The following is a 13,909-nucleotide window of genomic DNA, read 5'->3' on the forward strand; positions in this document are numbered from 1 at the left end:
CCTAGATATACTGAAAGAATTAAATAGTCAGGATTGAGAGTTGGATTGAATATTTCGATTATTTTATGAGACATCCAGTTTTAATCATCATCATCATTCAATTGATTTTCTAAATGGCTTACGAAAAACTTACTTCTTAACATATCGACAAATTGTATGTTCACAGGGATGTTTTTTTTTTCTTTGTTATAAGTCCCATTGTAAGTTGTGTTACCAGATATTATTGGAGTCTTCAGAGTTTGCATAAAATGTAGTGGGTGCCTTTTTGTGCATTGCAATTACCCACCCATTTGTCTCTGAATTAATTATTTTTATGATTTAGGTAAATATTTTTGCTGAAGCTAGGTTTCAAATTTAAATTTGGAATTTTATTAATTTTAAAAAGAAACATATGCATAAATAAAATAACATTAATTTATTAATTATAAATGATGGCATATCTGATAAAATTCTAATAACAATGGTTAGAAAAATAAGCAAAATTTATATTTAACACAACTAAAATAGGAATATAACTTGTTTGAAATGGTAGGTAAACTGAAAATTTTTGAAAAATTTAATTACATGCCCACTGAAACTACAAAATGTTGCAAATCTGCAACTATGAATCAAGGCACAATTGCAGCAAATCATACATTAGTAAAACTATCTACCGAATAGACCTTTGCGAAAAATGACAATGATAGAATAATGTTCCATAACTATTAACCTATCACTGATAAAATTAGAAAAGCATGTTCATCAGTTCTGTCATGATACAAAGACAAGCTCAGTACTGTGTTCAAATTGAAGAAAAATGCAGCAAATGCGTAAAAAATCACTTATCACAATTTTTGTAATATTTAATTTAAAGAGGACTATAAAGTAGAAAGCTGCTAGATGATTCCTATATTTTAAGCTGCAATATGCACTCAAACCTTGGTAAATTAAAGCAGCTGACCATAACATTCCTAGGAGAGAGAAAGCTTATAATTATGCACTTTAGTCCAGTCTGATTTCGAAAAAAATATTAACGTTGAAAACAGCAGATAAAATTTCAAGTACTTGGATGGATATCAAAGTTTTTTCTTTTAAAAAAAATAATAATAAAATAATATATAAAGTAATTATGTATTTTCTTCATATTTCAAACAAAAAGTAAAAACAAAATAAGGGGATACAATTCCTCCTCCCTTTACTTCAAATACGAGCTTCTTGAGGTAATTCTCGAATTTTTACAGCAATATAAAAGAACTGAGCTGAAGGAAGGAGGGGGCATGTTACAAAAACCAACAGGCTGACAATTCAGAAAATGAAAAAGTTACGGAAGACTAATTTTTTTGCGAAAACACCGCAGAATGAAACACCGGGAGAAATAATAATGTACAGTAATACTCCTTTTTCCTGAGAAATGATTGGATAGTACTGTTCGAAAACTTCATTATGGAAAAGGATGATAAAACATAAGTTTAAGGTACTCCGAGGGTCCTTGATAGTGTACCTTTTGTAATCAATTTTTCAAACATCATTGGTTGAAACGAGAAAAATGTTTTCTGATGACTTTGCCAGTAATTATTGATACAGAAATTTAGGGGAGCATAAATCCCTCATCAGACATGAAAATATTCAAACAAAGCAGTCACTTGAAAAAGGTGACTAGTTTTCATGAAAAACAATCCTGTTCCAAGTTTAAAACTTCACAAGTGGAAATGAAAAAATTCCTTGGATTCAATTTGAATTGAAAAACTTGATACTGAGTGAGTTTAGGAACACATGCAAATTCAAAATTCTGAGAGTAGATCCTTGTAAATGAATCCTTATCAACTCTCAAGCTCAGTGTTCAAGTACATAAAATTCACGCGGCAAAAACTCTTAAATAATACATTTAACTAATGTGTCAATCCTTGACATAAGCAACCGAATTATCCTAAAATACATAACACATGGTCAGTTGGTCACCTTTATTCCTCACATGCTAACTTTTCTCAATGATATTTTCAAACAATCACCAGTGTAACTTCAAGAGAATTTTTCGGTTAATAACACCGCTTTTCATGATACAATACTGTATAACTGAATACTTAAGAATAAGAAGTATGTATTTAAGTACTTAATCAAAAGGGTGGGACTTTTCTCCTTTATAAGGACATATCAGCGTTGAAATTTAAAAAATACTTAGTTTATAACAAGTCTGCCTTAAAGTGAGGAGCACCGGGATATTTTTGGCTTCATAGTGAATAGTTGTTAAATTTTGGTAAATGACTCTCTCTTTTTTACAATCCTACATGGGTTACTAATTTTACATGGAAGCAGTGCCTGTAGCCAATTCTGCTTTCACTGGAAACCAAGTATCAAAGCTAATACCATAACATAACACTAATAATATTAATTGTAGCGATAGACAATCTAATAATGATACACAATTACACCCTAGAAAGAAAATAATTAAGTAGCTTTAAGCTAAAATTTCAGTACCAAAACAAGCTTGAATTTTTTAAATTCAATGAAGTCCAACAAAACCATAAAATAAGATAACCAAAAATGACTAAAACAGGTTTTCAACCACCAATTCTTTCAAATACTGTAAACCTAAAATAATTTAGAGGATTTGAAAAGCTCCTAAGGAGTACCATAATACAATGCAACAATAAAGTTTTGAATTTCATACAGAGGTTAGAATAGCCACAATCATTTTACACAGACCTTCAGTTTCTCTAGCAAAGGCATGATATTAAAATAGCCATGGTTGCAGTTTGGCAACTAAGCTGTTCAAAGGAAAGTTTCCAAAAATATCAAAAAAATGATGGGGGAAATATTCAACATAAACACGTATTTCACAAAAAAAAAAACCCACACAATATCTTGGATCTGATAAATACAAATTTAAAAAAAAAAATTACCAAAGCTCTACAGTAAAAGAGAAACTTAGAAGTGAATGAGCCGGTTGCGCTAGTCACAGAATTGTGTTTTGATGATTTCAGATAATGGATCAGCAAAAAAGAATAAGATCAGTCTGAACACCGAGTTTTTACATCCCAATCAATATTCCCTCACATCATATTATCCTTCATAAAACACGGCGTATGACATCATCCATCTTGGTAGTGCATACAATGGTTTCTTCCACTTTGGTTTCGTCTGTCTTGTTCGTCTGCAATCAATGTAAGTATCACGTTTTGAGAAGTCCAAAGTGGAAGAAACCATGGTATGGACTATCGTGGTGGCTTAAATCATACACCACATTTGGAAGGTCCATATTTTTGTTAATATTAGGCACAGAAACTAAGTGTTTGGACTGACCTAATTATTTTCTGCTTTCCTATAAAGCTAAACGATCAAAACGCAATTCTGTGACTAGCATAATTAACCCATTGGTGAAATTGAAATGTTAACAGGTTTTCAAATTTATTTTCCTTAAGTTCAGTTCTAAAACTAAACATATTCCCCCAGAACTTAATTTATTTAAAAATATGTGTTGGCTTTTTTCTACATATTAAATTGATGTTTTAGACAATACAGAGCTTCATGTTTCACGAATTATCAGATATTTACATAGAAAAAAGTATGAGAGTAGATAAATCATAGATTACCTACAAAAGGCCATCACATGCTGTGAGGTAGAAGAATCTATTTCTCACAAACGAATTCTGAATTGAGAAAAAGTTATGAGGCATTGTGAGCTTTGATATTGTACATCAATTTTTCAAGGGATAGTAAGTTATTCCTTAAATTTGTGTTGACATTGTAGAAGATAGAAAAGTAAGAATTGATTACAAAAAACTGTAACGATTTTCTAAATGGTTACAACAGCAGTTGTAAGCAAGTATGTAGCATATTCAATCTTGAAAGAGCATCAACCATATGCGAAAGGATCCTAAATGATTTATTAGGATTTCTTCACAAGAAGTTTTATGATAAACATGCATAACTTACTGCGAGAGAGAGCCGATAGAGTCGATAGATTTCATAAAAGCCCTTCGTCCGTGCAAGTAGATCATTGCCTCTAAAAAAACAAAACAAAATAAATTAGGGGTATTATAAAAATATGGAGGTTATGTAAACATTGGAAAACGTTTGTATGACCTAAGAGAAGAAATGAAATGGAAAATGGATTTTAAAAAAAATTCTGATGCTCACGTCTTCTTTCAAGGTTGCTGTAATGATGGGTACATTAGCTTTACTCATGCGCAATCAAAATTGGAAGTGGTGTAAATTTTCACAGATGGGTAAAGACATGCTGCTCACACAAACAGTGATATTTAATGGGTAACCCTGCTGAGGTTTCCAAAATATTATGCTGCAAATATTTGGGGATGTTGATAGACTTAAGTTGCTTTGAAAATCCTAGAAACATTTTTGTTTGAGTAATACCAAAATTTCAAAATTTAAATTGTCTATGGTTTTTTTTCCTTCCTATTTTTTTTAAATGTCTATTATATAGCATAAAATAAGATTAAAAAAAAGTTAAGATGAGATCTTACCATGATATGACATTGGCACAACTGTCTTTATTATCATAGGCGCCTCAAAGGTGTATTGGAAAGTATTTGTTGTTATAGTCTTTTCAGTCAATGGATTCAACACCTCCGCGACGACCAATATTTGAAACAGATTTTTTTCTGTGTATATTACCTGGAAAATAATAGCAAATTTTATAGGACTTATACTTCAACATTAACAGAAAACAAAGAATCAAGTACTTAAAGATCTGGTTTTTTCCTCTAAAATGGTACATATTTCGTTTCTGGGAAAAAAAACCTTGATTCAGTGAATATTGAGTTGATAAATATGATGTGGAGACTGCTAGTATCAAGTTTCAGCTTTGTCAAGAAAATAATGGTCGTGAAGCCATTTTCTATGAAACTTTGCTCTTTTCATCAATTTTTGATCATTCTAGTTTATGACCAGTTGAAAAGCAAGTTAATTCTCCGCCAATTGAAAGGCTGCAGAGTCAAATTATCTTTCTCAAGCGAATTCTACACCATGTGTCTGACAAAGAAAATCTTTCATCCGGGTTGGACAAAATTTGGACTCCTCCTGAAAACGGAATAATCTTGTTTTAATAATAAATATACCTATGTAACATAAATAATGAACATAAAAATGTTCTTCTTGAAAGTTGAAAAGGAAGAAAAAAAAATTATCGAGGACATCGGAAATAATCACCTGCGCTTGAAGTTGCAAGAGAGATCCAACTTCCACTGGGTTCTTAAACAAAATGTGACTGATCTTTCGACATGTTGGACGGCCATGACTGAAAAAATGTGGAAAATGGGTTAGTAATCATGTGTATTGCAAACTTTCTCTTGATTATTTTCCCAGAAAACTTTACAGCCTCCTAAGGGCACAGAATCAACAACAAGAATTTCTCTAAAAAAGAGATCATCAATTAGAAAGACTTCTCTGCAGGAAGCCTTCAGTACTGTAGACAAACAAGAGGCTTTAATACTCACACAAATTGATTTCAAACCATTCAAAGTTGATTGAAGTTTCCCTTATGTATTTCCACGAAACAAATCTTTATGTTGGATTGGGAAATGATGACAAAAGTCATTATAGGATTTAATGGATGATCAAGGATGGGATTAAGAATATATTTAGGATCCTGCTCCACCATGACTTTGCCTTTTGAATTATACTAAACTCAAAAATGATTCTTGATATGAATTCTAGCACAAGTGATGATCTCTGGCACTTGAAGGTCTTATAAAAGAAGAAAAATCCAGGGGAAAAAAATTAAAACTCACCAAAATTTATAACCACAGGTCCAAGCAAGTTCTACAGCCAGACGCATGAGGTATCCACCAAATACAGTGTTGTGCATATTGCGGTCCTATGAGCAATAATAGGCGGATTATGATACTGGCCCCGAGTTACTAAATTAGAGAAAATGTGAAGAACAGTGGCTCAAAATGTCACCAAATGGTCTCTATGGAGAGATGTTTGTTTCATGTGACATCTTGGAGTTCATTTGTTCAGACGTATAGTACCAGGATCTGATTCAAACCCCCTTTAAATTTTCAGCCTTCACATGTAACTTGACTACTTCTTACAAAAACTTTGTTGGAGAATTATTGAGAATGAAGGGTTAGAATGGACATTTTTTTATCATTTGTTCAAAAGATATCTTTGAATAGATAAACAACTTTGTTTACAAATAATTGTATCCAGGCATCTCTTCACATATTTATTTGTTCACCTCCTTAGTAACAAGGGTTCATTTAAAAGTAACAAAAACATGTGATCCATGGTTTCAGAATTGACATGAAAAAATTCGCGATCAACAGAAACAGGACAGAAGAAGCCACAAAATAAAAAAGTAGCAAGAGGTATGGAGATGCTGTAGACTAAAGGGACTGAGCGAGTACATTTCGTCATTTACCTCAGGATGTGAAACAATTGTTGAAGTCACTCTGGTGTCTTCCATCCAGACTGAGCCAAGAGGGAGTTTTCGCCGATCTATACAAAAATCTTCGCCTTCTAATGTAGAGGTAAATGCAGTGTGGATAAGAGCTTGTTCTTCTGCTGTTGGTACTTTCTTAATAAGGGATTCCGTTTCCTCTAATCTCCGCTTCTTGGCACGACCTTTTGGTTTGTTAAAACAAAGGCATAAATACACTCACTCTTGTTCACTGTAAACGCATACATGAATTAGCAGTATAAATGACACTAAATTAGATGAATATTTTCCATGAATTTTTAGGATTATTTTAAAAAATTGGATCAACTCCTAAGAAAGTCTGATTGACAAGAACATTTAGTTACCACCTAAATCTCCTTATTTCAATGTAAACATTCTAACTGATGACATCATGAACTGATAACCCAATTTGTCATTGATGATCTCAGGCATGTACTGCTGTGATCATGTACACAGATTACGCATGAATTTTTTGACTGTGTAGAGCCCTGTCAGTAACATAATATTATACTGCAAATACACAATTAAAACTTTTGCCACAACTTGAACTGGTTCCTTGGAGACTTAACATAACCGGTGATTATTTTATATATTGAACATTCCAAAAATCATCATTAAATTAGACGGAAATAGACATAATTTTGGCGAATGGATTTGGTCGAGTTTTTCGACCAGATCTGCATGGTTGCAAACAAAAGGAGAAAAACGCTTGGCTGAAGTCAAGAACTAAACTCAGTTGCTTGGTGAATTTTAGCCAATGTTTGCATCCATTCACACCACCTCGGGAGGTGGGTCAAAAATTTTGGATGTGGTCGTCATTGCTGCCAGCATGCAAACCAAATGTTATAGGCACACCGTCACCGAGAGGGAATTTTGTTTTGCTTCATTGAGAAGGCAAAAAAAAATTATATTAATTGATAGAATCAATAAAAGTATCAGTTGAGGGACACTTACTTTCTCCATTCTTGAAAATTCTGAGTTCCCTTTCACCTTGCGGTTCAATTTTGTTGACTAAAGCTGATCCAGTGCGTATTGAGTTACGGCACACCATTACAAAAATTGCCCTGGTGATTCTTTTCCATGATTCTTCTATTTTTTGTTCCAACCACACTGTGACTTCTACACTGCTTTTTCCAACATAAGTTACTTGACCAGATATCTTAATGTCTTTTTTCGGCTAGAATGAGAAAAAGATATTGAAAAAACTAAAATTTTCAAAAGAAAGAAATACTTTGCAATTAGAAACTAGAATGTCTGGTTCAGTTAAGAAAGGACGTATGTACGATTAGTTTCCCTATGCACATCACTCGCACTCACTGAAATGAAAAATTCTTATTATATGTGTGCATGAAAAATATAAAATCAATTCAGAATTTTAAAAACCTTCTTCGGGGTGTCACTTCCTACGATTTGCCAGGACAGCCATTGTTCATAAAAAATCTGCATCACAATGGATACAGTTACATTCAGACTGAACTGGCTAGGCTAGGATATAGACAATGCAGGGGTGGATGAAAACAAGCAACAGTGAAAAGAAATTTTGTCATTCAGCAGGCGTCTTCATAGCCATGAATTATTCACCTGATTGTGAAATGTCCTCATATTTCGATACTGTTAGTATTTAAAGTTAATTTTGAGTTTTCTGCATTGAAATATATTCTTTTTATTGCATTTTGTGCTTGTATTATCAACTCTGGAGATGAATTATTGATCAGAACGAAAACTCAACGTGAAGGGAAATGAACGAAACTGAAGTGATAGAACGAAACAACACGTAGGAACACAAGAACACGTAATTAGTGTGAGCACTCACTAACAATGAGACAAAATAATCGTAAATCACCAAAAACAAAGTAAAATTTACCTTAGGCGTGATATCAGTGAAAGATACTTCATCAACCATAAGTGTTACAATCGTATAAGGGCAAGGAATATCAGCTGGAACATTGGGATTGTATAAGTGTTTCATCACAACAGATACTAGAATCAAAATAAAACAAATAATAAGGAATTATTATATCATGTAAAGTAACACACTCAGTGAAATTAGAACTAGAATTACCATAAATAATATGGGGTAAAAATAGTTATAGAGAAATAATTATTAATATAGTGCCCAATAGTTACATAAAGGACGTTTATGTCAGATGCATTTTATGTGCTGGGTGCATCCTCAGAAACATCTCAACGATGAAAACATTATTGCTAAAATTGATAAAAGCTCAGCTCTTGAAAAAGATCTTGATAAAAAGTCCAATCATCATATTACACGTATCTGATAGGCACACGTAGCCGAAAAGGGGGTTAAAACCGCCCTGAAACGTCCCTGGTATCGTGTTGTGTTTCGGCTTTGCTTATCCATTTTTTTTGTGTAAATGTTTTCATTTAATTCATTGGATTACTTGGGTATTGTTCTTATTTTTGACAAAATTGCTGAAAATCCGCGTGATAACTGAATTTAACAGCCATCAGAATGCCACTGAGGATGTGTCTCTTGACAAAATAAATCAGACAAGAAGGTAAAATATCTCTGTAACACTCAGGCATTTAATGTGTTGATGCTAATTTTAAAGGTCTACTAAAGTAGTTATAAACATGCAAAAACAAAAACAAAATATGTCTTTAAAAAACCGTCTGATAGTATTTTATGCGATTTTGTGATATATATTCTCAATCTCCTTACTGCTTCTTTAAAATTTTTGAAAAACAAATTCATATTTCTTCTTTTTTCTTGATTCAATAACTTCAAAGGTGCAGAAACAAATTTTGAACAAATGCACTTCATAAGTCTTCAACAGAATTCATTGAAAGTCCATATCTGATTATTTTTTTAAAGAGCGACGCCAAGAATGGCACAATTTGGGCCAGAAGGGATTTTTCTGAAACCGGGCCCAAACGATACCTTATGATCCCCTAAAACTCTGGTAAAAATTTTAGCTTGAGTATACGCACGGTTTTTGAGTAATGAGGGGGCAAAGTTGCCAAATCGCCATCATTCTGGACAGCATTTCTACAGCAAAAAGACGGGGAAAACGGACGAAAAAGTTACACCTTTGATGGGTTTCGGCTGTAAATGCTCTCATTGGGCTCCCAAGCATTAAACTGTGTTCAGTTTCAAAACTTTTGGTCGCACAGTGGTCCAAAATGGGGAGAAATCGTCGACAAATCAGGATTCTTTGTCAAATATTTAGAAAAGGAAGTAAAATTGTCGGTCTGCTGCAGTTTTATTGGCTAACAATGTTCTTATCGGTTCTCAATGCATGAAATTGTGTTTAGCTTCACAAATTTACATCGCACAGTGGTCAAAAATGGGGGAATTGGTGGACAAATTAAGATCCTCTGTCAAACATTTTAAAAATGAAGTGAAACTGTTGGTCCCCAGTAGACTTTAGATCCCGGAAAAATTCATGTTTTTACTTTTTTTAATTATTACTACATGTCAGACTGTATTGTTTATAGAACGTTGTTATAGAATAGGCTTTGTAGCATTATCTCAATAAAATATGCAAACTTTCAGAAATTTAAAAAAAAGAAGGAAAAATGGAGAGAAAAAATTAAAAAAAGATTAAAATAGTCAAAAAAAAAATTTAAAGAATTTTTCCGGGATCTAAAGTCTACTGGGGACCAACAGTTTCACTTCATTTTTAAAATGTTTGACAGAGGATCTTAATTTGTCCACTAATTCCCCCATTTTTGACCACTGTGCGATGTAAATTTGTGAAGCTAAACACAATTTCATGCATTGGAACCGATAAGAACATTGTTAGCCAATAAAACTGCAGCAGACCGACAATTTTACTTCCATTTCTAAAAATTTGACAAAGAATCCTGATTTGTCGACGATTTCTCCCCATTTTGGACCACTGTGCGACCAAAAGTTTTGAAACTGAACACATTTTAATGCTTGGGAGCCCAATGAGAGCATTTACAGCCGAAACCCATCAAAGGTGTAACTTTTTCGTCCGTTTTCCCCGTCTTTTTGCTGTAGAAATGCTGTCCAGAATGATGGCGATTTGGCAACTTTGCCCCCTCATTACTCAAAAACCGTGCGTATACTCAAGCTAAAATTTTTACCAGAGTTTTAGGGTATCATAAGGTATCGTTTGGGCCCGGTTTCAGAAAAATCCCTTCTGGCCCAAATTGTGCCAAAAAACGGTCGTTTTTGGCGTCGCTCTTTCTTGCACAAATAGACTATGAGAAAAATACCTTTCACTTTCTTTGGCATTCGTGCCAAGATATTTCTAATAACATTCTAAATGATATTTCTAATGGAAAGAGATTTTTCTAAATCAGAGCTATGACTATGGAAAATAATGTTTACCAGCAAACAAATCTAAATCTTCCAACAAGCGTCCAATTCGCACAAATCCAAGGGAAGTCACATATTTCTCTTGCAGTTGAACATCAGAACTAAGGGGTATAACAGCAGCTTGGAAGCTATCCTGTAATATAAAAATATGATAATGAAAGTCTTTTTTGAAGATGATGGTATGATACTCGAGAAAATAAAAGGAAAAAAGAAAGAAATGATATAAAACATACAATTACCAAGAGGAAAATATGTGAGCTCCTGACTTAGAAACTGACCAACCAATAGTTGAAGAAGGATTTCAGAAAATAGAATTTTAATCAAGGTCACAATGTAGTGAAGAAAAACTTGGTTTAAATAGTTTTTTGATGACTTTGTACGACTGAAATCATTCTTTTGAACCGCAGATAATACAGCAAAGCTTCCTATTTTTATTGAGTACACTACAGTAAGTATGTTTACTAAAATGAATGATTCTTTGACTTGCTAGCACTTGGGACTTGGGTTTTCTATCAGCAGAGAATAGACAATGAGTTAGGTACTCAAAAAGCAGAAAATGTTAGTTACATTTGCTGTCTGAACACAGAAACCTAAATAGCGCTTTGGACCTTTAAGAATGATCGGAATCATAAAAGTAGATATAAACTGAAATTTTGTAAAATTAAACATTAACAAACTAGGGAAAAGCCTTGTGCAGATTTCTAGCCTTAGAAGCCATGTGAAAACTTTCCAAAATTCAACCGCGGTAATGGTCATATCTTAGAGGTCATCTTCATGAGTGAAGCACATTCTCTAAAAACTTGTCCGCTCTGCCTGGCCAACTCTGTTGATTGCAAAAAAAAGTAGGAACGTAGATAATCAGCATTACAAGATTGGTGCAAATCTTGATGTAATTAGAAAAAAGTGTAGGCTGAGTTATTACTTATTACTATTTGTCCCGTCACACATTTTCTGCAGATTGTAACATTTACCTGCATTGTCCTTGCTGGAATCTCATCTTGGGATTGAGGGAGATACTTTAAAAGCTGGCTCTTATCTTCTTTAGGGATGAGAGAATATCCAGGAGATATTCCCATTTTTTCGATCAAATTCAATCGAACTGAAAAAACCATAAGAATACATCACTGTTGCAGAATGTAAAATATACAACATAGATAATTAATGAATTCATGAATGAAACGAATAAATCTCCTTCATGCCATGATATCCAAAAAAGTAATCATAGGTACCCTTATCAAAGGTCCATCTAGGCATAAGCAACATAAATCACTGTTCGAGGCAGAAATTGTTAAAGGTCAACGAAATAAAAAAGTGGAGGGGGCAGTTTTCAAAACCTTTTTCTTTTTTGCTTTGTTCTTGTAGCGTCAACTTTGTATTTATGTAACATGTATTATTTTGAATAAAAATAAACTATTTATCTATCGATCAACAAGCCTCTGCCGTAATTTTTGAAAAAATTCAAAATTTGATTCAAAATCATAAAAGACCTTAAATGAGGGGCTTGGAGGACAAGGCGCATAAGTGCAGTTCTTGCTATTTCGAGAAACACATGTTTGATTTTTCGAAATTACATGAATCCTTATGACAGAAAGAAAGTTCAAACTGATTTTTACATGCTGAAAAATTGGAATTTGGGAATGAATTTTTCACAGAATTTGTATTCAGACTAGTTTTACTTAATATCATTAGTACCTCAATTTGTTCAAAAATTGCACTTATGAATCTTGTCCTCTGAGCCCCTTAAATATTATGGCTCTTGAACAAAATTATTTGGCTGCAACAACTCAAAAAAAAAAAAAAATTATAGCACCTTGGTACAAATCATGCCACCGAGCAACTTCTATCATCATGGAAAGGATAACATGATTGAGGGACCCCTTGCATTAAGAAGAAAATATTGAAAGCGGTAGTAAATTTCTTAGATGAATCATCTAGTAAACTATGCTGAATGCCAAAATAGTTGAAAATCTCATTAAAATGGCAAGAGAGCAGATCCAATCGTTACTAAATACCGAAGGTGCCAGTCATAAATATGTATTTTCTGTTTTATTCTAAAAGTTGATCCGATCGTTTGGTAACTCAAGGTGATACTTAAAATGTCATATATAGCCGTACACAAAAAGAAAAGGCTCACTTTCTTGCAGTGTGGGAATTTTTTCCTCATCAGTTTCGGCACCAGCGCTGGAAGATGAAAAAAAAGAGGCAGGCCCTCCTGAGGTAGATCTAGAATTTGAAAAACAAAGAGAGTAGAAAAAAGCAGAGAAAAACCAATGAATGTTTACAGTTCTGAAAGAGGACAAAGACAGCTGATGGGCAGGAAAAAAAGGAAACTATGCTTAATTTGTCTGATGCACTTCGATTAGCGAACTTGAGAGTAAAATTTTGGGAAACACAATAGGCTAGGCCATCAGAGTAAAGTCTAAAAAAAAGCACACTTCTATTCAATACATACTATAAATTATTCTGCGCACCTCATACTGATGTGCAGATCCTTTGTTTCCCAAGAGAAGTTAGTTACATTTTGTTTCAAAACATCCGATCTTACAGAGCTCTTATGAAACATTTTTTTGCATTATTTATGCATTTATCTGTGATTCACTGATACAGGTTAATGCGTTTGAATTTTAACTGTAGAAATGTTGATCCTCGTCATATAGCAAAATTACGTTCGCTCAACTTCGTTCAAGGTTAAAAAGTAGGCGAAAACAACACTACAAGAAATGGTATTTTCAGCGAATTCCGATCTACTTCTGCAGATGACTGACTTTAAAAATAGATAAGCAGATTTTAAGGAGGTATGTACTTGTGATATGGCATTATCCTACTTACTTTGTGGCATATTTGGAGGCCCGCAAAATATCACGAAGACTGCATAGCTCTTTATGCACGACAGGTGCTGAATAAAAATTGCGTGAGACTAACTTAAAAAGGAACATTTTTCGATGCAACATGATTGACAGATATTATGGTGTTAAAATCATGATACAATTACGAATATCATAGTTTACTATCAAATATTCAGCGCCCCAAAGAGAACAAAAGTGAAATGGTCGAACAGGCAGTGACAGTGACAACAAGATAATAGCAACAGAACTGATGATAACACTATCAGTAAAGAATGACGTCATCATTCTCCACTCACCGAATACGTCACGATTGAACGATCGATACACTCAAATCAAAAAAATGCGCAGTGATGG

At 33.5% G+C, this 13,909-nt stretch overlaps 1 protein-coding gene across 1 annotated transcript; it reads right to left on the reverse strand.

Annotated features, from left to right (window-relative positions):
• Positions 1–400: 400 nt before the first annotated feature.
• LOC109040747 (acyl-coenzyme A thioesterase 9, mitochondrial) lies at positions 401–13,797 on the reverse strand. The gene is made up of 11 exons (XM_019056779.2): positions 13,539–13,797; positions 12,844–12,932; positions 11,681–11,808; positions 10,722–10,842; positions 8,265–8,380; positions 7,355–7,577; positions 6,362–6,564; positions 5,727–5,812; positions 5,146–5,233; positions 4,461–4,611; positions 401–3,982 (listed from the first exon to the last, which is right to left on the reverse strand). The coding sequence occupies exons 1-11, from the start codon at positions 13,658–13,660 to the stop codon at positions 3,909–3,911; spliced, it is 1,401 nt and encodes a 466-aa protein (XP_018912324.2). The 5' UTR covers positions 13,661–13,797; the 3' UTR covers positions 401–3,908.
• Positions 13,798–13,909: the final 112 nt, after the last annotated feature.

Source organism: Bemisia tabaci, chromosome 5, assembly GCF_918797505.1.
Source record: "Bemisia tabaci chromosome 5, PGI_BMITA_v3".
In the NCBI taxonomy this organism is placed as follows: Eukaryota; Metazoa; Arthropoda; class Insecta; order Hemiptera; family Aleyrodidae; genus Bemisia; species Bemisia tabaci.

Bases quoted from the DNA above. Each gene is read 5' to 3' on its own strand.
- LOC109040747 (XM_019056779.2), bottom strand. From the start codon at position 13,660: ATGTTGCATCGAAAAATGTTCCTTTTTAAGTTAGTCTCACGCAATTTT. The intron at 6,565-7,354 runs GTAAGTGTCCCT...ACAAACCAAAAG, and splicing joins AATTTTCAAGAATGGAGAAA to GTCGTGCCAAGAAGCGGAGA. The intron at 4,612-5,145 runs GTGATTATTTCC...ATTATTTTCCAG, and splicing joins TCTTGCAACTTCAAGCGCAG to GTAATATACACAGAAAAAAA.